This window comes from Bufo bufo, chromosome 2, assembly GCF_905171765.1.
Source record: "Bufo bufo chromosome 2, aBufBuf1.1, whole genome shotgun sequence".
NCBI classification, from domain to species: domain Eukaryota; kingdom Metazoa; phylum Chordata; class Amphibia; order Anura; family Bufonidae; genus Bufo; species Bufo bufo.
This window is the reverse complement of record NC_053390.1, coordinates 785,131,139-785,152,495: the sequence shown is the minus strand read 5'-3', so window position 1 is coordinate 785,152,495 and position 21,357 is coordinate 785,131,139. Positions and strand designations below refer to the sequence as shown.

General features: G+C 46.1%; 1 protein-coding gene across 2 annotated transcripts in view; it reads left to right on the top strand.

The window, feature by feature from the left end:
* Window positions 1-21,357, top strand: part of RGS12 (regulator of G protein signaling 12) — a 146,193-nt gene that overhangs the window by 52,682 nt on the left and 72,154 nt on the right. Inside the window, exon 1 of one of the 2 annotated variants that reach the window (XM_040419173.1) lies at window positions 15,159-15,279. The exons of the other annotated variant lie outside the window; for it this stretch is intronic. Coding sequence (XP_040275107.1) covers window positions 15,214-15,279 — 66 coding nt within the window. The 5' untranslated portion in view covers window positions 15,159-15,213. Of the gene's footprint in view, window positions 1-15,158; window positions 15,280-21,357 lie in introns of those variants that run through there. 2 annotated transcript variants of the gene reach the window in all.

Below are 21,357 nucleotides of genomic sequence, written 5' to 3'. Positions count from 1 at the left end.
CATTATCTTCCCCTGAGATGCTGGGTACTTATATTGTCATCCGGGGTTACTCCTCAGAATTTCTTCAAGATACTTAATACAATAGGCTCAGTTATAAATAACATTGGCAGCCAAATTGGCGCAACATTTATAGGCTGTGTGCCCTCTCGGCACACAGGTGTATGGGAATATAATGCAAGTTCTGTAGGTTACGGCATGAGCACTGACACCTGCAGATTGCTGCCCTAGAGGTTTGTCTACATACCCTGGCCAAGCCAAAATGGCCATTGGCATACCCTACCAGTAAGATGGCTGATTATAGGGATCAGTAGTAGATACTGAGGATTATTTATCAAGGGACTTGCGTCTATTTTAGACGCAAAAATAGTCACAAGTCCCACGGCCAGTGTCAAAAAGTTTTAGACAGTAGGGCAAGACAGAGATGAAGTGGGGGCGTGTCAGGGGCAGTGGTAGTCCTGGCCCCGGCAAATTTACTAACATGTACGTCTGGGCTGGTGTAGTTGTTTCACCAGGTGCACGACTGCCGGAAGATTAGCCAAATTTATGAGGAGATGCACGCCTCGTCAGAAATTAGGCTAATCCTCCGGCAGCCAAAGAGGATATGCCGGTGAAAAGGTCAGTCTTCGTAAATGTGCCCCAGTAAATGCAGAACTTATTCAGGTGAGAAGGGTTTATGGATTTCAGGCTTTCCTAATGACCCTTAACTTGTATACCTTGTTTGCCCCCCTTCCCCTTGTAGTGTTAATAAAATACAAAAAATAGTAATACTCACCTAGCCCCATTCCCCTGATGACTGAAGTACATCCTGCTCTCCCAGCAGCAGGTGCGATGCGGTGATGACCTGGACAGAAGAGAGTGAGACTTGGCCTGTGCGCTCATCCTGTGCAGCCCAACAGGTTCGATGATGTCACTGCATCACACCTGCTGCCGGGGAGAGCACACACAAGTGAATGATGAATCAAGGAGCGGTCGTTAATACAGTTGAAATCAGGAGATACCTCAGCTGTCTCGAGATTCCAAGACAGCCACGGAAACCCGGGACTGTTCTGCTGGATCCAGGACGTTGGGAGGTATAAGATTATCATCAGACAAGGGCAAGCTAGATAGACCTGAAGGAAACGTCAACACTATGGGCATAGCTGGGGGAGGTGGTCACTATGCATCGGCAATTCAATTACCGCACAGCCGATGGCCCGGGAGCTTCACTGTGCAGATGGCTGCAGAGGGAAATTCCATCTCGCACATTTATAGCGTAGTCGCATCTCTGGGTCCTGCACCTATCTCCTGAAAGGGGTGTCCTCAAATCCATCCCACCTGGAAGCATCTCCATCCCGGAAAACAGCGTAGCAAAGCCCACTTGGCTGCTTGCATAGTCCCAACCACCTCTAACCAACACATCCAGGTGTGGTGGGGCTCAGGGGGACCCATAGATTAAGGTAGAACCCACGTCTATCAGACATATATGGCAAATCTTGTGGATATGACATGAGAATATTCCTTTTGAAATGATAGAAAAATCCCTTTAGGGGAACCGCACACGTTGCGTATTATGGGATTTCCCATACCAGCAAAATGAATGGGATTTGCCAAATCTCATGTACACATTGGGGGTCATTTACCAAGTTTTGGCATAAAATTGTCGCACGAGACATTTTTTCTAACCACCAGTGTGACAATATTTGTAGTATGGACTCTTTCACGCCGCTTTCAACATTTTATGTAGATTTTCTGATTACGAATCCGCAACGTGTGCAGGTACCCTTAGGGTATGTTTAGAAGTGGCTGAAATGCTGACAATTTGGCAAATCCACAGCATTTCACAGTACCAGCAAAGTGGATGAAAATGGAATAAATGCAAAAAATTGACCTGCACGGTGGATTTTAAACCGCAGCATGTCAGGTTGTGCTGTGGTTAACCACCTCAAGTCATGAGGATAGGAGTCCTCCATAAATTCTGCTCCCGGTCCCATCTGTCCATTGGTAGGCAGTTGGGACCTTTAGGCCGGATCCTTTGTGATGCCACCATGGCGGTGTCATTGTGGCTGATGTCAGTGGAATTCAGGACAGCTCATCTTATTACTAACACCTCTTATGAAGCACGAGGAGAAGTGAAACCTGACTGAGCACTCTGAGGCCTTCACTTTATTACTTCTTGTTCCTTTGAACTATGAATATCTCAGGTTATTTTTCTGTCTGGCCTGGAAAGTACTGTCCATACCCCTATCATGGGTGTGGGTTGTACTTTGTATTGGGCTATATTGTGTGAGGAGAAACCAGAAGGAAACCCCTGAAAACCTGGGGAGAACATCCAAACTCCACGCAGATGTTGTCCTTGGTCAGATTCGATCCTAGGACCCCAGCGCTAACCACTGGGCCAGGCGTTTAGACTACATTCACACAGCAGTGAAAAACGGCTATGTGACAGCTGTTTTTGTAACGGCCGTTATCATGGCTATTGAAAGTCTATGGGGTTATTTACATGGCCGTTTTTTTTTTTTTTTTTTTAACCTCCAGTGAATAGCATCCATCCGTCAATGAATAGGACATGTACTATTTTTGGCCGTCTTCATGGCGAGAGATTGAAATCATTAAAATCAAATGTTTATACAGGAGTGCACCCGTCTATCAGCTGTTACAAATAGGTACACTGCAAAAAAAATAAAAAATGGCTATTAAGGTGTTAAGAAAAATCCATCTTTTTGGAGAGCGACACCATAGCCGATCATTTATAAGAATTGTTAAGACAAAATGTCGCATGACACATGTCGTCGTGTAGCCCTAGCATTAAAGGGGCAGGGTGCTGTGGGGGTCACTGTTAAGGGGGCAGGCCGCTGTGGAGGTCACTGTTAAAGGGATGTGCACTCTGGAGGTCACTGTTAAGGGGGCAGGGGCCACTATTAAAGGGGCAACTGCTGTGGAGGTCACTGTTAAGGCAGCAGGGTATGTGAGGTCACACTGTTAAGGCAGCGGGGTACTGTGGAGGTCACTGTAAAGGAGGCGGGCCCCTGAGGAGGTCACTGTCAAGGGAGTGGCGTGCTGTGAAACTCTCTGTTTAAGGGGCACACTGCTGTGAAGGTCAAAGTTAAGGGGACAGGCTGCTGTGGAGGTCCCATTTTACTCTGGCGGGGTCAGTGTTAAGGGGTGGGGGACTATGGAGTTCACTGTTAAAGGGGCGCGGTGCTGTAGAGGTCACTGTTATGGGGGATACTGTCGATCTTTTAACGACACACAGAAACATTAAAGGGAACCTGTCATCATCTTTATGCTGCCCATACTGACGGCAGAATAAAGTAGAGACAGGTGAGATGATTTCAGCGGTCTGTCATTTATAAGGTAAAAGTAAGTGGTTGTCGAGAACCAACATCACAATCATTGCAGACTGGGCCTGGAAAAGAGTCACGGCCACCTGAGAAGAGTCCTGGTTATTCATGAAGTCCTGCTGATGACTGACAGTCTTCTACCTAGTTTTCTCTCTAGGGCGGGGAGAGAACTGCCAACCATCAGCAGGTGGCTGGGGAGAGCAGGAGATTAGGAATAACCAGGACTCTTCTCAGGTAGATTTGACTCTTTTCAAGGCCTGGGCTGCAATGATGAAGATGCTGGTTCTCAGCAACCACTGACTTTTAGCTCATGAGTGACACATCGCTGACATCAGCATTTCTGTCACTAATTTATGCTGCCCTCAGTGAGATCAGCATAAAGGTGATGACGGGTTCCCTTTAAGGCTGGGTTCAAACAAGCGTTTCCAGATTAGGTCCGGATGCGTCCCGGTGTGTTGCGGCAAACCCGCGCGAGTAGGAATGCAATTGCAGTCAGTTTTGACTGCGATTGCGTTCCGATGTTCAGTTTTTATCGCGCTGGTGCAATGTTTTTTGCACGCGCGTGATAAAAAACCGACTGTGGTACCCAGACCCGAACTTCTTCACAGAAGTTCGGGTTTGGGTTAGATGTAGTGTAGATTGTATTATTTTCCCTTATAACATGGTTATAAGGGGAAATAATAGCATTCTGAATACAGAATGCATAGTAGGTGATCAATAGAGGGTTAAAAAAAAATAAGAAAATTAACTCACCTCCTCCACGTAGTTCCCGGTCTCTTCTTTAATGATGAACTACAGGCTAGGACCTGTGGTGACGTCAGATCACATGCTCCAATCACATGGTCCATCACCACGGTGATGGAGCATGTGATCTGACGTCAAAGGTCCTTTAGCCGACAGCTCATCAGAAGAGACTGGGAACTACACGATCAAGAGGAGAAGGTGAGTTAATTTGTTTATTTTTTTTAACCCCTCCAGCGCTATTTTACTAAGCATTCTGTATTCAGAATGCTATTTTCCCTTATAACCATGTTATAAGGGAAAATAATACAGTGAATAGACTGTCACCTAGCAACCATGCGTGAAAATCGCACCACATCTGCACTTGCTTGCGGATGCTTGCGATTTTCACGCAACCCCATTCACTTCTATGGGGCCTGCGTTGCGTGAAAAACGCAGAATATAGAGAAGGCTGCGATTTTCACGCAACGCACAAGTGATGCGTGAAAATCATCGCTCATCTGAACAGCCCCATTGAAATGAATGGGTCCGGATTCAGTGCAGGTGCAATGCGTTCACCTACCGCATTGCACCCGCACGGAAATCTCGCCCGTGTGAACGCAGCCTAAGTCAGCAGGGTACTGTGAGGTCACTATTAAGGGGTTGTCCGGGTTCAGAGCTGAACCCGGACATACCCATAATTTCACCCAGGCAGCCTCCATGATGTTAGCATCGGAGCTTTTTATGCTCTGATGTTCTCCCTTGCCCTGTGCTGGATAGCGCAGGGCAAGGGCTCTTTTATTTACAATAACACACTGCCGGGCGGAGGCTTCCGCCCAGCAGTGTGTTCGGTGACGTCACCGACTGATGGGCGGGCTTTAGCGCTGCCCTAGCCGTTTTACAGGCTAGGGCAGCGCTAAAGCCCGCCCTACAGTGTCGGTGACGTCACCGGGCTCAATGCTGGGCGGAATGCTGACACCCCAAAACACATTGCCCAACTTCTCCCGAGTACGGCAATACCACGTGTGACACTTTTTTGCAGCCTAGGTGGGCAAAGGGGCCCACATTCCAAAGAGCACCTTTAGGATTTCACAGGTCATTTTTTTTATTTTTTTTTACACATTTTGATTTCAAACTACTTACCACACATTAGGGCCCCTAGAATGCCAGGGCAGTATAACTACCCCACAAGTAACCCCATTTTGGAAAGAAGACACCCCAAGGTATTTCGTGATGGGCATAGTGAGTTCATGGAAGTTTTTATTTTTTGTCACAAGTTAGTGGAATATGAGACTTTGTAAGAAAAAAAAAATAAAAATAATAATTTCCGCTAACTTGTGACAAAAAATAAAAAATTCTAGGAACTCGCCATGCCCCTCATGGAATACCTTGGGGTGTCTTCTTTCCAAAATGGGGCCACTTGTGGGGTAGTTATACTGCCCTGGCATTCTAGGGGCCCTAATGTGTGGAAAGTAGTTTGAAATCAAAATGTGTAAAAAATGACTTGTGAAATCCTAAAAGTGCTCTTTGGAATGTGGGCCCCTTTGCCCACCTAGGCTGCAAAAAAGTGTCACATCTGGTATTGCCGTACTCAGGAGAAGTTGGGTAATGTGTTTTGGGGTGTCATTTTACATATACCCATGCTGGGTGAGAGAAATATCTTGGTCAAATGCCAACTTTGTATAAAAAAAAAAAAAAAAAAAAAAAAGGGAAAAGTTGTCTTTTGCCAAGATATTTCTCTCACCCAGCATGGGTATATGTATAATGACACCCCAAAACACATTGCCCAACTTCTCCTGAGTACGGCAATACCACATGTGTGACACTTTTTTGCAGCCTAGGTGGGCAAAGGGGCCCACATTCCAAAGAGCACCTTTCGGATTTCACCGGCCATTTTTTACAGATTTTGATTTCAAATTACTTTGCACGCATTTGGGCCCCTAAAATGCCAGGGCAGTATAACTACCCCACAAGTGACCCCATTTTGGAAAGAAGACACCCCAAGGTATTTCGTGATGGGCATAGTGAGTTCATGGAAGTTTCTATTTTGTCACAAGTTAGTGGAATATGAGACTTTGTAAGAAAAAAAAAAATATAAAAAAAAAAAAAAATCATCATTTTCCGCTAACTTGTGACAAAAAATAAAAAGTTCTATGAACTCACAATGCCCATCAGCGAATACCTTAGGGTGTCTACTTTCCGAAATGGGGTCATTTGTGGGGTGTTTGTACTGTCTGGGCATTGTAGAACCTCAGGAAACATGACAGGTGCTCAGAAAGTCAGAGCTGCTTCAAAAAGCAGAAATTCACATTTTTGTACCATAGTTTGTAAACGCTATAACTTTTACCCAAACCATTTTTTTTTACCCATGTAGAACAATAAATTTAGAGAAAAATTTATATATGGATTTTTTTTTTTGCAAAATTTTACAATTGAAAGTGAAAAATGTCATTTTTTTGCAAAAAAAAAAAGTTAAATTTTGATTAATAAAAAAAGTAAAAATGCCAGCAGCAATGAAGTTAAAGGGGCGAGCTGCTGTGAAGGTCAAAGTTAAGAGGACAGGCTGCTGTGTAGGTCCTATTTTAAGGAGGTGGGGCACTTTGGGGGGGGGGGGATCAGTGTTAAGGGGTGGGGGGCTGTGGAGTTCATTGTTAAGGGTGCGGGGTATTGTAGAGGTCACTGTCTATCTTTAACGACACAGAAACATTAAATGAAATAGATGAAGTATACCATTGTGAAGCCAGGTTATATATATATATATACACACACACACACACACACACACACACACACGGGGACACACATAGATGCAAAATGGCCATGAAAAACTGACATTTTATTCGTTTTTTAATGACCATGTGAATGTAGCCTTAGCTAACGACTGTCACGGCTGAGGATGGGGAAAACCCTGAGCCGAGCGATGCCAGAAGATGTTAGTGGCTGCTCGGCCAGGACGACAGAATTAGGGAGCAGGTCACCTCCTATCGCGTCCCTAATCTGACCCTGACTCCTAACCATATGAGCCAACCCTGATGGTGGGAGGGCTCATACACCGGAACCTAATAATCCCTGCTAGCCCTCAGGATTGCCCTGGAACAGAGTAAGACGACCTGTTCTTCCTAGGCACGGAGGAACAGGAGTCTCACTGGCCAAGCTGCTAGGAAAAGGGGTACCAAAAACAGACCTATGGATATGGCAGGTGAACTGCACTAGTTCCACCTACCTGCCACAGCCTTGCTGACTGGATCCCATGCTCACAGCGGATGTCCACAGCCAACACACGCAGGAACCCAGATCCATAGCTGCATTAAACATGAAAGGAAAACAACATCAACTTAACATCACATATAAACATTCATGACCACAAGGGTGGCCCCCACTGGCAGATGGTATACGGGACCAGGAGGATGACTCCAGCTTACAAACAAGGCTGGAGTACCCCTCAGACTACTGATCTCAACTGAGGCTTTATAGCCCATGTAGCCACAGACACACACTAGGAAGGAAGTTAACCCTTCCAACACAAGGCAAGGGAAGACGGCCACTTAAAGGGGAAGTACACACATAAACACACACTTCACCTGTTGCCGCGGGCAACGGCATGCGTGGCAACCATGTCCTGGGGATCAGCCAGAAGGCCGAGACACTGCCACCACATGCATACAACACCAAACGTAGTCAGGGGCAACCAAGTGAAGGAAAATGTCACTACGCACACCATAGGCCGTGACAACGACTGCAAGACAGAAGTCTATGGGCACCGTCCTGCATGCATCTGGATACTTCTTATTTTCAGATGTGCTGTATACTGCCAAACGTATGACCAAGCATGGTGTGAATACAGTCAAAAATGAATGTCCTGGCAGATGAGGCAAAAAAATATCCTAACACCCTGAGCATGTCTGTCAGTGCATATATCCAAATACATTTGTATGTTCAGAGCCACAGTTCTGTGCGTCACTACGTGCGACTCCTCTACCTGCCGGTCTGCATGTGTGCAGGAAGTCAGAGGTCGCAGGAGACATGCACCCCCTGCTGCTTGCTTTTGTTACATGTGGAACTGACAAAAGTCAGGGAAGTTCTCTGACTTCTGTCTTGGTTTGGGGCCTCCAGCTGCTCCACAACCTAATCTCCACATCTGGAGAAACAGGGCTTATTTTTTTAAAAGAACTTAAAGGGGTTGTCCATGATCAGGAAAACTTAAGCCGCCCTTTAAAAATAGGTAAAAATGGTAAATAAATAAATTTAAATTTGTAAAATATATAAAATTGCAATATACTTTTGAAATTCTACTTTGTTCTAATAAATGTCGGCCATATTGCCACAAAAAGGTCCTAAGCCTAGACTAAAAGCTAGGGCAGATTTATGAACTTAAAGGGGGATGTCTATGATAAGGAAAATCCCCCCCCCCCCTTAAAAATTGTTAAGAATTATAAAAATAAAATAAAAACATGCAAAATATATAAAATTGTAATATACTTTTGAAATTCTACTTTGTTCTAATAAATGTCGGCCATATTGCCACAAAAAGGCACTAAACCTAGACTAAAAGCTGTAGTATGGTAGGTTTTCCATAGCAACCAATCAGCTTCCACCTTTCATTTTTCATAGCTCTTTTGAAAAATGAAAGGTGGAATCTGATTGGCTGCTATGGGTAACTAAGCCAGCCTTCCTTTACACCAGTTTTGATAAATCTCCCCCACAGTATTCTTTTCTATAGTGTGTGTGTGTATATATATATATATATATATCTAATATATAAAGCTGAGTGTATGTATGTGTGTATGTCCGCTAAAGGAATCCGCACCGTCGCATTTACAATGACGAAATTTGGCACACGGGTACATCAGGTGTCCGTGAAGGTTTTAGACCAGTTCTCAGCTCTCTAGGACTAGTGATGGACGAACATCTGCCGGGACGGTGCGCGAACGCGATCAAATGTTCGCGAACCGCAAGTTCGTGGCGGGTCCCATTCATTTTAATTGCAGGCGAACTTGAAAAACCTTCAGCTCATATTTGCAGCCAAGAAATAATTACTAGAAGTGCACAAATAGTCCCACAACATGGACAGTGAGATACCAGATGTACTATTCGAATTTGCGATCTCCATTTATTATTTTTTTCAATGCGAAATATCGGCAATATAATTTTTGCGTACGCGCATGCGCAAATGCACTATACAGTACCCAAATGCACTATAAAGAAAGTATATTGGTGTATTTATCGAATCGCGAACACGCAAAGTTCTCCGCGAAACGACCGCTGGGCGAACCGCAAGGCCATCTCTATCTAGGTTGTACCGTTCCTGAGATATTCCCAAAAAATGCATTAGCCAATAGAAGCTTGGTCACATGACCCTTATCAGCCAATAGAAAATCGCAGGTCCTCCAGCCTCCACATACACAGTTTTACTCCAGGTTTCCATAACAACCTAGCCATTTTTCTTCACTGCTGTAGGAGAGCTTTAAAGGAAATCTGTCACCAGGATAATCGCTATTGAAGTAAAGCCATGGCCTCATAGCACTTAGTACCTTATTTTCAGATGTGCCTTTATTCCAGCAATAGATGTTTTATCCTCTGAAAATCCAGTTTATTTGGTATGCAAATGAGCCAGTAAGGTGCCCAGAGGGGCGTCACTCTTGCAGGAAGGAGCCCAGACACGCCCCCTGCCACAATGTGTCCACCCTCAAAAGTCAAACTTAAAACCCCGCCCCCAGGTCCTGCTAAGTCACGCCCTGATCCTGTTAGGCCACGCCCCTCCCACTCCTGAGCCGACGGGGATTGAAAAAATGAAGGTAAAAATCAACTTCTGTCAGCTGCAGAGGTGGGAGGGATGGTGACTTTCTCCCTGCAGCTCACACTCAGACAGTACAGTGCTGCTGTCTTAGAGTGAGCTGTTCAAAAGGACACGCCCCCGATCCAGTAAAGGCCACTGTTAAGGGGGCGGGCCCCTGTGGAGGTCACTGTCAAGGGGGTTGTATGATGTGAAACTCACTGTTAAAGGGGAAGGCTGCTGTAAAGGTCAAAGTTAAGGGGGTGTGCTGCTGTGGAGGTGGGCTCCTAATGGACGGGGCACTGTGGGGGGAGGGTCAGTGTTAAGAGGTGGGGGCTGTCGAGGTCACTGTTAAGGGGGCGGGGTGCTGTAGATGTCACTGTTATAGTGGATAGTGTTGATATCTTTTAATGACACACACAAACTTTAAATAAAATAGATTAAATATACCCGAGCGAAGCCGGCTCCTTCAGCTATATATATATATATATATAAGAATTTTATGGTGTTTTTTTTTTTTTTTTTGCAAGCCCCTAAAGAAAGCCACAAAAATAGCAGCCAATCACAGCACAGCTTTCATATTTCAAGAGCAGAAGAGAAAATGAAAGCTGTTCTGTGATTGGTTGCTATGGACGACCAAGCCAGTTTTATAAATGTTGCATGGGGGGGTATAGAAGGCATGTAGCCGATTCAGCTCTGCTACATCTGCGTGTGGACCGCTCTTTACGTATTCCTCTTTATCTGCGGCTCAGCTCTCCTCAGACTAGAGGATATTTTCCCCGTTAGTATCTTGGGTGCGTCTCAGTCCTGACACATTTATGAAGTCACTTTGTAGGAATGTCTCCAGGATGAGACTCGGTGAGATAAGCTCTCGCCATAATATAACTCAACAAGTCTTTTCAGATTTCCCTTCAAAAAAATGTAATATTCATAGTTTTCTGCTGAGGTTGTACATTTCACAGCTTGTAGGGGTGACAACTATTTGAAAAGGGACGTTACCCAAAGCGACCAATCAGATTCCAGCTCTTATTTTACTAACACAAGATAGAGAATACAAGCTGTGATCCGATTGGCTGCTGTGAACAATTCCTCTAATCTTTGGTCAGTGCTAGTTTTCATACACGAGGCTTAGTACATAGGTGCCTCCGCAACCCTTTTGTGCCACATTTCTATTCAGCATTTTATTAGTTATATCTCTTGGAAAGCTGGGTGACAACCAATATGGACGCCATTATAGCTTGCACAGAGGCCGTGACTCCGCTTTCCTAGACTGGCAAATCGTTTGAGTCATCTAATGACTCCCATCTGGATGCTGGAGGAGTGAAAAGGAAAGAAGTGACATGGGACTTGAAATCTTCTGTAGACGTGCGATTTCATGCGATCCTATAGATTCACTGTCCTATGTTGGGCCACCTCTGTCCAGTCCATCTCCATAAGGCCTCCTGCACACGAACGTGTGCTGCCCGTCGCCGTATTACAGTCCGCATTTGCGGATCCGCAATACACTTGTGCCGTTCCGTGGGCATTCCGCATCACGGCTGCGGACCCATTCACTTGAATGGGTCCGCAAATCCGGAGGTGCGGAACGGAAGCACTACGGAGTGCTTCCGCGGGGTTTCATCCCGTACTTCTGTTCCGCAAAAAGATAGAACATGTCCTATCTTTTTTACGGAACGGCCAGATAGCGGACCCATTAAAGTGAATGGGTCCGCGATCTTCTGCGGCTGCCCCACGGTCGTTGTTCGTGCATTGCGGCCCGCAGCACGGCCACGGGGCGCACACGTTCGTGTGCAGGAGGCCTAATAAAGTATATCTTCTCAGAGAAAAGACTAAGGCCTCATGCACACGACCGTGTTTTTTGTCCCAATCCGATCCACATTTTTTGGAGGGTCGGATGTGGATCTGATCACTTCAGTGGGGCCGCAAAAGATGCGGACAGCACATCGTGCGTCCGTTCTGCGGAAACCGCAAAAAATAGAGCGTGTCCTATTCTTGTCCTTTTCTTGTCCATTTTAGGCCTCATGCACACGACCGTCGTGTGCATCCGCGTCCGTGGTTCCGTTTTCCGTTTTTTCTTTTCGCGGATCCATTGACTTTCAATGGGTCCGTGGAAAAATCGGAAAATGCACCGTTTGGCAGCCGCATCCGTGATCCGTGTTTCCTGGCCGTGAAAAAAATATGACCTGTCCTATTTTTTTTCACGGTCAACGGTTCGCGGACCCATTCAAGTCAATGGGTTTGTGAAAAATCACGGATGCACACAAGATTGTCATCCGCATCCGTGTCCGTGATCCGTGTCCGTTTTTTCCTATAATTTCGATGGCAAACTTGACTTAGATTTTTTTTTCATTTTTCATGTCCGTGGATCCTCCAAAAACCAAGGAAGACCCACGGAAGAAAAAAACGGACACGGATCACGGAAAAACGGAAACCGTTTTTGCGGACCGCAAGAAAAAACGTCCGTGTGCATGAGGCCTTACGGACCAGGGTCTATAGATGCGGTATCTGTGTTTGTCGATCTGCAAATTGCGTCCCGCAAAAATGGCTATGGCTGTGTGCATGAGCCCTAAGTGACGGGGGAAAGAGGGGTTGCTTTAAGACTTGAAAAATAATTGATATGCGTCCTCACCGCAGGTAAATTTCCACGCAAAAATTCTGCACTGTGTAGATGAGATTTTAAAAATGACATCAACGTAGCTGGTACTGCATTAGGCCTCTTGCACGCGGACGTTGTGCATCCATAACGCAATTCACCATTAACCAACAAGCGAAGTGTGAACAAATTTCAAAATACGAAATTCACTCATTTCTAGTAACAATGTCTGTCCTTGTCCGCAAAACGGACAAGAATAGGACATGTTCTATGTTTTTTGCGGACATACGGAAGCGGAATGCACACGGAGTCATTTCGTTTTTTTTGCGGCCCCGTTGAAATGAATTGTTCCGTATACAGGCCGCAATACAAAACGGACACGGACAAAAATTACAACGGTGGATTTCACCCTTTTCAATGGAAGGGTGAGATCAGCGGAAACTCTACATCAAATCCTCACCCAAAAAACACATAAAAACTGCACAAAAAATGCAATAAATAGCGTGGATTTTTGTGCATTTTTTGTGCGGTTTTAATGCAGATTTTCCGCACATAAATCTGCACTGTGTGCAGGCGGCCTGATGATCGCACATAAGATCCGCACGAGTTTCTGTGCGTTTCTGCAAAATATCTGCACCAAAATCCGCAATTTAACTTCTGTATTTGATGCGGTTTTTGCCGCAGATCTCAGCATTTATTGGAAAAGGGTTAAATTCACATCTAAGGGCTCATGCACACGAACGTATTTTTTGTCCGTTCTGTTTGCGTAACCATTTATTTCAATGGGGCCGCAAAAAAACGTAAATGACTCCATGTGCATTCCATATTCCGTATGTCCACAAATCCATTCCGCCAAAAAAAAAGTCCTAATAGTTTTGCAGACAAGTACAGGCTTTGTTACAATGGATCCGCAAGAATGTCATCCGTTTTTCTTGCGGATCTGTGTTTTGTGGACCGCAAAATACATACAGTTGTGTTCAGGAGCCCTAAAACCGCCAACATAACTGACATGCTGCGGATTTGGAAATCCACGCGGCAGAGCAGTTTCCGCAAGGAAAAAAATCCACAAAGTGTACACAAGACTTGTTTAATCTCACTTTGCTGGTACTGTACTACACTGCGCTTTATCTGCACAGAAAAAACGTGTGTATTCTGCAACGTGCGCAGGCGTCCTTAGGGTCCATTCACACGTCCGCAAATGGGTCCGCATCCGTTCCGCAATATCGGGAACGGGTGCGGGCCCGTTTATTCTCTATGGGGCGGGAAGAGATGCCGAAAGTACACTATATGCTCTCTGCATCCGCATTTCCGGAGCGCGGCCCCGAACTTCCGGGCCGCGGCTCCGGAAAAAAATAGAACATGTCCTATTCTTGTCCGCAATTGCGGACAAGAATAGGCAGTTCTATGGGGGGGTGCCGTCAGCCGGGTGTATTTTGCGGATCCGAAATACACTACAGACGTGTGAATGGACCCTTAGGGTGCTGAAAATGTAGTTGTGGCACCTCCATCAAAGTTTTCTCTTTGAAGCTGTTTTTGGCGCGGATTCTGGTGCAGTTTTTAGGCGTCCGATTGATTTCAGTGGAAATTTTCCATATGAAATCTGCTCCGAAAATGAAAATGTTGTTTCTTTTGTACGCAATGCGGATTATCCATTCATGCACAGAAAGGAAAAAAAAAAAATGCTCTCTATGGTCTCCAGCATGGATTTCCCATTAAAAACAATAGAATGTGGATTGTGCACTGATCATGGGGAGAACGCGCTAAAATCTGCGTGGATAATCTACCGTGTAAACATCAATCTTTGAATCTGCTTCTGGCTTTGTCTCCAAAAACTGCATGTGTGATTCCAGCCTTGCAGCAGCCACCATCTGAGGGCCTGTCATAGCTACCCTCTGTACGGGGCCCCTACTCTGACTCGGAGTGGGTTACGGAGCGGGCGACCTCCGTCTGTGATGTCCGTATGTCCTCGTGAGACCTCCCTTCCTATTTATCTTATTAGGGACTATGGAGGGTTGTTGAATGGGGGTGGGGGTTATTTGCTTTTTTTAATTTATTTTGCGCACTTATATAGCGCCACTATTTTCCGCAGCGCTTTTACAGACATTAGCGTCCAACTGTCCCCAATGGGGCTCACAATCTAAGGTCCCTATCAGTATGTCTTTGGAGTTCCGATTCTTTCCAGTGATAGGACAAAATGATGACAAACACGGCTCTGCGTGACCTCATGACTGCCGCATGTAAAACCGCACTAATGAAAGAAGCACTTTTCACCATTTCGGATATAATTTAGTGACACATGAACACCCCCGGCCTGAGTCCTACAAATTGCAGGCAGGTCCTCATTTTCTTAATCGGGAAGGTGGAGCGGCGAGGTCCAAATTTAGGTTTCTACTTTTACTGCTTGTTTGATGTAATACTAGAAAGGTAATGACGAGGGAGATGATGGCGATGATGATGAGCGTCCTTATTACACCGCCCCCTCCGCTAATCTCAGCCCTGCTCTGGAAGTCAATGTATGGAAGGGGGCGGAATTTTAGCACAATGGTTAAAAATATCAGAACAAAGGCCGCACCTTGGGTTTTTTTTTTTTTTTGTTGAAAAGAGGATCCCATGAATGGCTGTCACTGAGGCTCAGCAATTGTCCTGTTCTGTAAGGGGGGAAGGCCGGAGTGTTTAACATGGGCGGAGATAGGAAGGGGGGGGAGAGAGGTGCTCACTGAGCCAGGCTGCATTTCACAGAACTGAACTGATGTAGCAACTTCATCATCTGCAGCAGCAGCGTAGAAAGGGGGGCTGTTCCTACCACCATGAAAGAGACCTTTATTGAGGACCTACTGGGAATTGAGGACCCCCTAAACACCAGCCAGTTGTCGGTGAGTGGCCCCAAGGCACAGGATGCCCCCCCACTTCTCATTGTCTGGTGCCTGACCTTACTCCTTCAAGGAATCCTTTTATTCTCAGCCCTATTACCCAGGGTGCTGACCTAGCGGTGCTGAAATTGTCATTGGTATTTGGAAATGCATGCTAAAAAATAAAAAATAAATGACCCATGACAAACTCAGCTCTGCTACATTTGTCCAAGTTCACAAGAAACTTTTTTACCACCCAGACTCAAACTTTGTGCTTTTGGGTACAGTGAAGAGGCATGGGGGGTAGAGGGCTAGTGGTGTGTTTTTATAAATGAGGGGGGGTGGGGGGTTCCTTGGGAGGAACAAAATGCAGCTTTTGTTAAAAATGCCGGGGCCACATCTGTGCGTAGACGTGTAATTAAATCGTCTGTCTCTTAAATGCTCGTTAATTAGCAAGTTGCAGTCGGTGTTGGTGCAGGAGCAGCATGGGGCTGTGTCAGGACATACAGGACCCTATGAAGGGCCAGGACTGACCTACAGAGGAGAGGGGCTGCCAGGGTTAACCCCTTAGCTTCTCCAGTGCTTGCCAAATCATCCAAGGCTATGCAACCTGGTATGTCACGGAGCTAATTGAAGACCAGCAGGCAGTGATTTACACAACTTTTCCTTTTTTTTTTTTCCTGCAACTTTTTGCTTTTCTTCCTGTTTAGTGTATATTTTGTATACCTGTCGCTGGTTGTGCAGCGAAACTGTTGTCCTTGACTTTTTGGATTTTTTTTCGTGTACAGAATCTGGCGCTCTCCATAAAGCGCGTGTGATGTGACGTCACAAATTGTTTTTGGTCTGAAAAACGTTTATATATTATTTATATTTATATCATTTGATTTTTGAGCAGCTTTCTCTGTGTTTCCGCACCAAATCCGTGTTACTTGTGGATTTTGTTGCAGGTTTGTCCTGATTTCACCCTTTTATGGTACATTTACTAAGACCAGTTTTTCTAGGACCCCCCCCCCCCTTTCCTCACGGCTGTAAGATTTGTCTAATTTATGACCCGTCATAAATTAAGTGCATCTCTGGCAGTACTTGCATCTGGCAAAAAAAAAAAAAAAAAGTTTTTCACCAACATTTACGCCTTTTTCTAGGTGTTCTAAATGCACACGATCAGGATTTTCTTCATCCACTTAGTAAAATCCGTATCAATTGATGCGGATTGACCGCACGGATTTTCCTGCAAACGCCTTTGGATTTCAGTGCGCATTCTCCGCACATGAATCCTGAACGTGTGCATGTACCCTATATGTTAATATATTTGCCCCCACTCCGCACCCATGTCGCCCGACTACTGAAAGCGGCCTTGCGGCTAAATACTTTCCCAAGGCCAGTTGAAAAAAAGTCCCTTAATAAATGACCCCCTTTTGTATAGCAAAGGGTGAAATCTGCACTAGAACTCCATAGAAACTATTGACATGCGTCAGATTTCATAATCCACCTGGCTGGTCAATTTCTGCGCTGAAAAAATACGCAAAGTGTACATGAGGTTTGGTAAATCTCATCCGCTTTGCTGGTGCTGTGTAACACTGCGTTTTTTCAACGTGTGCATGTACCCTTATAGGGGGTCATTTATCCAAGGCCGGCTTTTTATGCCGGTGTTTGATAGCCCCTGCGCTGATGGAGGAAACGCCTAATTTATAATGAGGTGCAGTCCTAGTCATGATTTGGGCGCACCTGGCAGTCCGTGCCCCTGGAGTGAGAACGGCGCCAGCCCCTGACTGGAGTAGATTTCGCTCCTGTTTTACGCTTATTTCCAGGTGTATATGTTAGTAAATTTGACGGGGCAAAAAGTCCCGTCCCCCTACTGGACCCGCGACGGGCATTTAAAAATTCGCTAAAAAGGGGTCTTGCAACGTGCCGGACTCTGCATTTTCTTCTTGTCTACACCTCTGGCGCCGCTTATCTTGGCAAAAAACATAGGAACTGGCAGTCCTAATAGATGGACAACCCTGAGGATCAGCCTTCGATAAAGAACTGCTAAGTACTTGGCTGATCCAGAACTGCTGCTCCAGTTCTCCTGGGTGCAGCGGTGGCATCACATCGACAGCACATGACCTCTGTAGCCAATCGCTGGCCTCAGACACACCGAAAAGGCCAGTGATTGGCTGCAGCCGTATTAATAAGAGTCTGGCAGAGAGAATCGGGGAGACGGTGCTGCTGGATCTGCCAGGTAAGTACTTGTCGGCTCTTTATCGCAGGCTCATCCTCAGGTTTGTCTGCTTCTTATTGTGTAGACTGGAAGTCTGAGATTGGTACTGGTTTTCAGTGCCTGGATATGAAGAAAAATCTGTCCGTTCACTGACAGTAAGCAGGGATCTTTAAAAAGGGTTCAAACATGAAGTTCTATAACTTTTTAAAGGGGTTTTCCGAAATATTTTAACTGATGACCTGATAGGTCATCAGTCGTCCAACCTGGGATCCCCACCGATCAGCTGTTAGAGAAGGCATCGGGGCCTTCTCACAGCTTTCCCTAGACCATGTGACGTCGCGTTCATCAGTCACATGACCATAGAAGTGAATTGGGCTGAGCTGCAGTACCAAGCACAGCCACTATACTGTGTACGGCGCTGTTTGGAGAGATGAGAGATGGCTGCGGCGCTACTGCGAGCACCGATGCCTTCAAGCAGCTGATTGGCGGAGGTCCCAGGTGTCGGACCCCTGTTGATCAGATCTGATGACCTATCCAGAGGAGAAGTCATCAGTTAAAATATCTCAGAAAACCCCTTTTTAAAGGGGTTGGCCTACTGACATCCTTTATCACCTAACCACAGGATAGCTGTATGATCGCTGGGGGCCTGACGGCTGGAACCCCCCACTGATCAGGAGATCAGGGGCCCCTACTGCTGAGGACAGAGATTGGCTTCTCTGTCATCTCCGTAGAATTGAGGGGTTAGCCACAGGCTCTTGAACATGCTGGGAGTTGTAGTTACACCACAGATGAACCCACTGTTCCAGAAGTTGATTGTAAGCTCTTCTGGCCTAGGACATCATGTCCACATGAGTACAATAGGACATTGCCCTGTGAGCACGGATGGGTCAGACTTGTATGTTGGCGAGTGTGTTCGTTCTGCTTCGGATGTACCGTCTGACAGAACATGTTGTATGTGACATGACTCGGTGCTCACGTTGTGTCACTTGGCATGCCGTCCCCATGACTGGCCCGGGCTACTTATATATGGAGAATCCCAGGTGTTCACTCAGTCACAGGAACCTGTAGGCACACGCCGACCGCTGCTGAGGCCACCACGTCGTCCTTCCCTCCAGGGCCTTCTTCTTTAGCCTGGGGTCCATGACATCTGGCCGCGCGGTCCTTGAAGGGGCTGATACTGGGACGGTACTGGTGGTGTAACCTCTGATCCCCCTCCCCCGTTATGACTGATCTCCGAATCGCTTGTCTCATGAAGATGACTTGGAGAAACAAGATTCCTTTTCCTAAGGGGGGAGAAGATGTGAAGGTAACGTTTTCACATTCGGGAGGTTACAGAAAATGGGTTGGGCACAGGGGGTGGGTAACCTACGGCACTCCAGATGTTGTGAAACTACAACTCCAAGCATGCTCTTCTCAGAACTCTCATAGAAATAAATGGAGCATGCTGGGAATTGTAGTTTCACAACAGCTGGAGTGCCGCAGGTTGCCCACCCCTGAGCGGATATGCATTGCAGTTCTTACAGGTGTGACATGTTGGGGTGTATTTACTCTGGGTGTTTTTGTAAAAAAACGCATAAAAAAAACTATAGCAAAACCGCATGCGGTTTTACTGTATATTGCCGCAGTTTTGCTACGCAGCTTGTACAGAAGAATCCTATTGAAGTCTTGATCTTCTCCACCTCTGGGACCCTCGCCTATCTCTAGAACGGGACCCACAAATTAAACACGAGCACACCACGCATGCACACGGCTATTTTCGGAACCCCCATAGAAGTGAAAGGAGGGGGTGGCCACACTTGGGTTGGGTGCTTAAGTTCACTTTGGGGGTCCTGTTCTAGAGAGAAGTGTGGGTCCCAGACCCGCGGGTATGACATTGGTGGCATATCCTATAAAATGAATGTGCGTCGCCCGTAAAAACGGCGCCAAAACAAATGTGGTTTTAATTGCACCTCAACTGCTAGGTGTGAATATACCCTTGGGGCAGGGGTGGCCAACCTGCGGCTCTCCAACTACAACTCCCAGCATGCAAAGACTGCCTACAGCAGGGCATGATGGGAGTTGTAGTTTTACAACAGCTGGAGAGCTGCAGGTCGGCCATCCCTGCCTTAGGGTTTCTGAACTATAAAAGCCGTCTCGATGCCATGTGTGAATGTAGGTGTATGTTGCCGATACAGCGAGTGGGGTAAAGCCGGCCGCCAATTTCAGGGGGTTCAGCTGACTGTGTATGGGGCGTCCGACTGTCCCCCGACAGTTATATGGGAGGATCGAGCGAGCATTCGGCGACGGTTATCTTGTGTGTGGCCTAAAGCCTTGGTCACACAGGACAGTTCGGTGCAGTTTTTTTCATATATTTTTCCCACCTAAACAGATAAAGTGTGGCGTAAACACACGGCGGAAAAATCTGATGTTTGTGTCGTGAAATCCATCACTTTTCACAGTTTGAATACTGCAGATCCACTCATGGGGGGGGAAAGCAGGAAAATGTGGCACATAGAAAGCAGTGGGACGTGTGGCATACTCGCCAAAATCTGCATTTCAGTTCCTCGCCATTTTTTTGGGTAGACGTGTTTGCTGTCAGTGAATGGAAACCCTAGTGACCATCCGATGCAATAAGCCTCTATATACCTAGTCCTGCTCTGAGTGGGGGAAGAGACAATGCTCTTATGAGCTGAACCTGTCGCTGCACAAACCTCGCTACAATGTGTCGGTCTGAAGTCCAGGATGTTCATCTCGCAGAGCACTGTCTTAGGCCTCACGGCCGTATTTTTTTTTTCCCGTTTACTGGCCGTTTTTTGCGTTCCGTATACGGTCCGCAAAAAAAACCCAGAATGTACTCCGTATGCATTTAGTTTCCGTATTTCCGTTTCGTTTTAACATAGAACATGTCCTATATTTGGCCACAAATCACGGTCTGTGGCTCCATTCAAGTCAATGGGTCCGCAAAAAAAAAAACGGAACACATACGGAAATGCATCCGTATGTCTTCTGTTTCCGTTCCGTTTTTTCCTGAACCATCTATTGAAAATGTTATGCCCAGCCCAATTTTATCTATATAATTACTGTATACTGTATATGCCATACGGAAAAGCGAAACGGAACCGTGAAAAACGGACCGCAAAACACTGAAAAAGCCATACGGTCGTGTGCAATAGGCCTTACACTGATGCGCTTCTAGACAGCAAACGGAGGTCTTGAAAATGGGGAGGAATTTAAAACGCAACGTCTAGCAGAGCATTGTAGAACTTTTTCATTTTATACAGTTTAATGAATTAGCCTGAAAACCAAAGAAGGGGGGGAGTTATGAGAAAACTGCATCGAGCTGTACTACAGCTGTGTGTGAACATCGTCCTGCTGCACAACCCGGGGCCCCTCCATAAAAGCTTCCTGCAAAATGTATGAGTGGGGCTGTGGGCACAGCTATACCCCTGTGACCGATCAACACGGACACCCACTGACCCATTCACTTTTTTACTGGGACTTCGGGTTATGACCTCACAAATGGAGCGGTAAAATTTCCGCTCTGTGTGCGTAAGAATTTGAAAATCTCACCTACTTGGCTTGTACTGTATTACACTGCGGAGTTTCCACATACATGTGCATATACCCTTAGCTTACCTGCACCCATTATTCAAAAATATAAAAAGTGCACAAAAATCTGCATTTTTATGACTTTTAATGCCCATGCGACAATGTTTGGCCACCCGGGCGTCATTAGGCCAAGTAGGACAGATGGGCAGGAGGGAGGTGGAGCAGGGGCGTCTCAGGCAAGGGGCCGACGTAGTTTTTTAGACGGATACACAGACTGCCGTAAATGCGCCTAATTTATGACTAGGCACTTGCCACGGCAGCGCAGGGGGGACAACTAAGGCCAGAGCAAAAAGCCGTTTTTGTTGTGGCTTTTC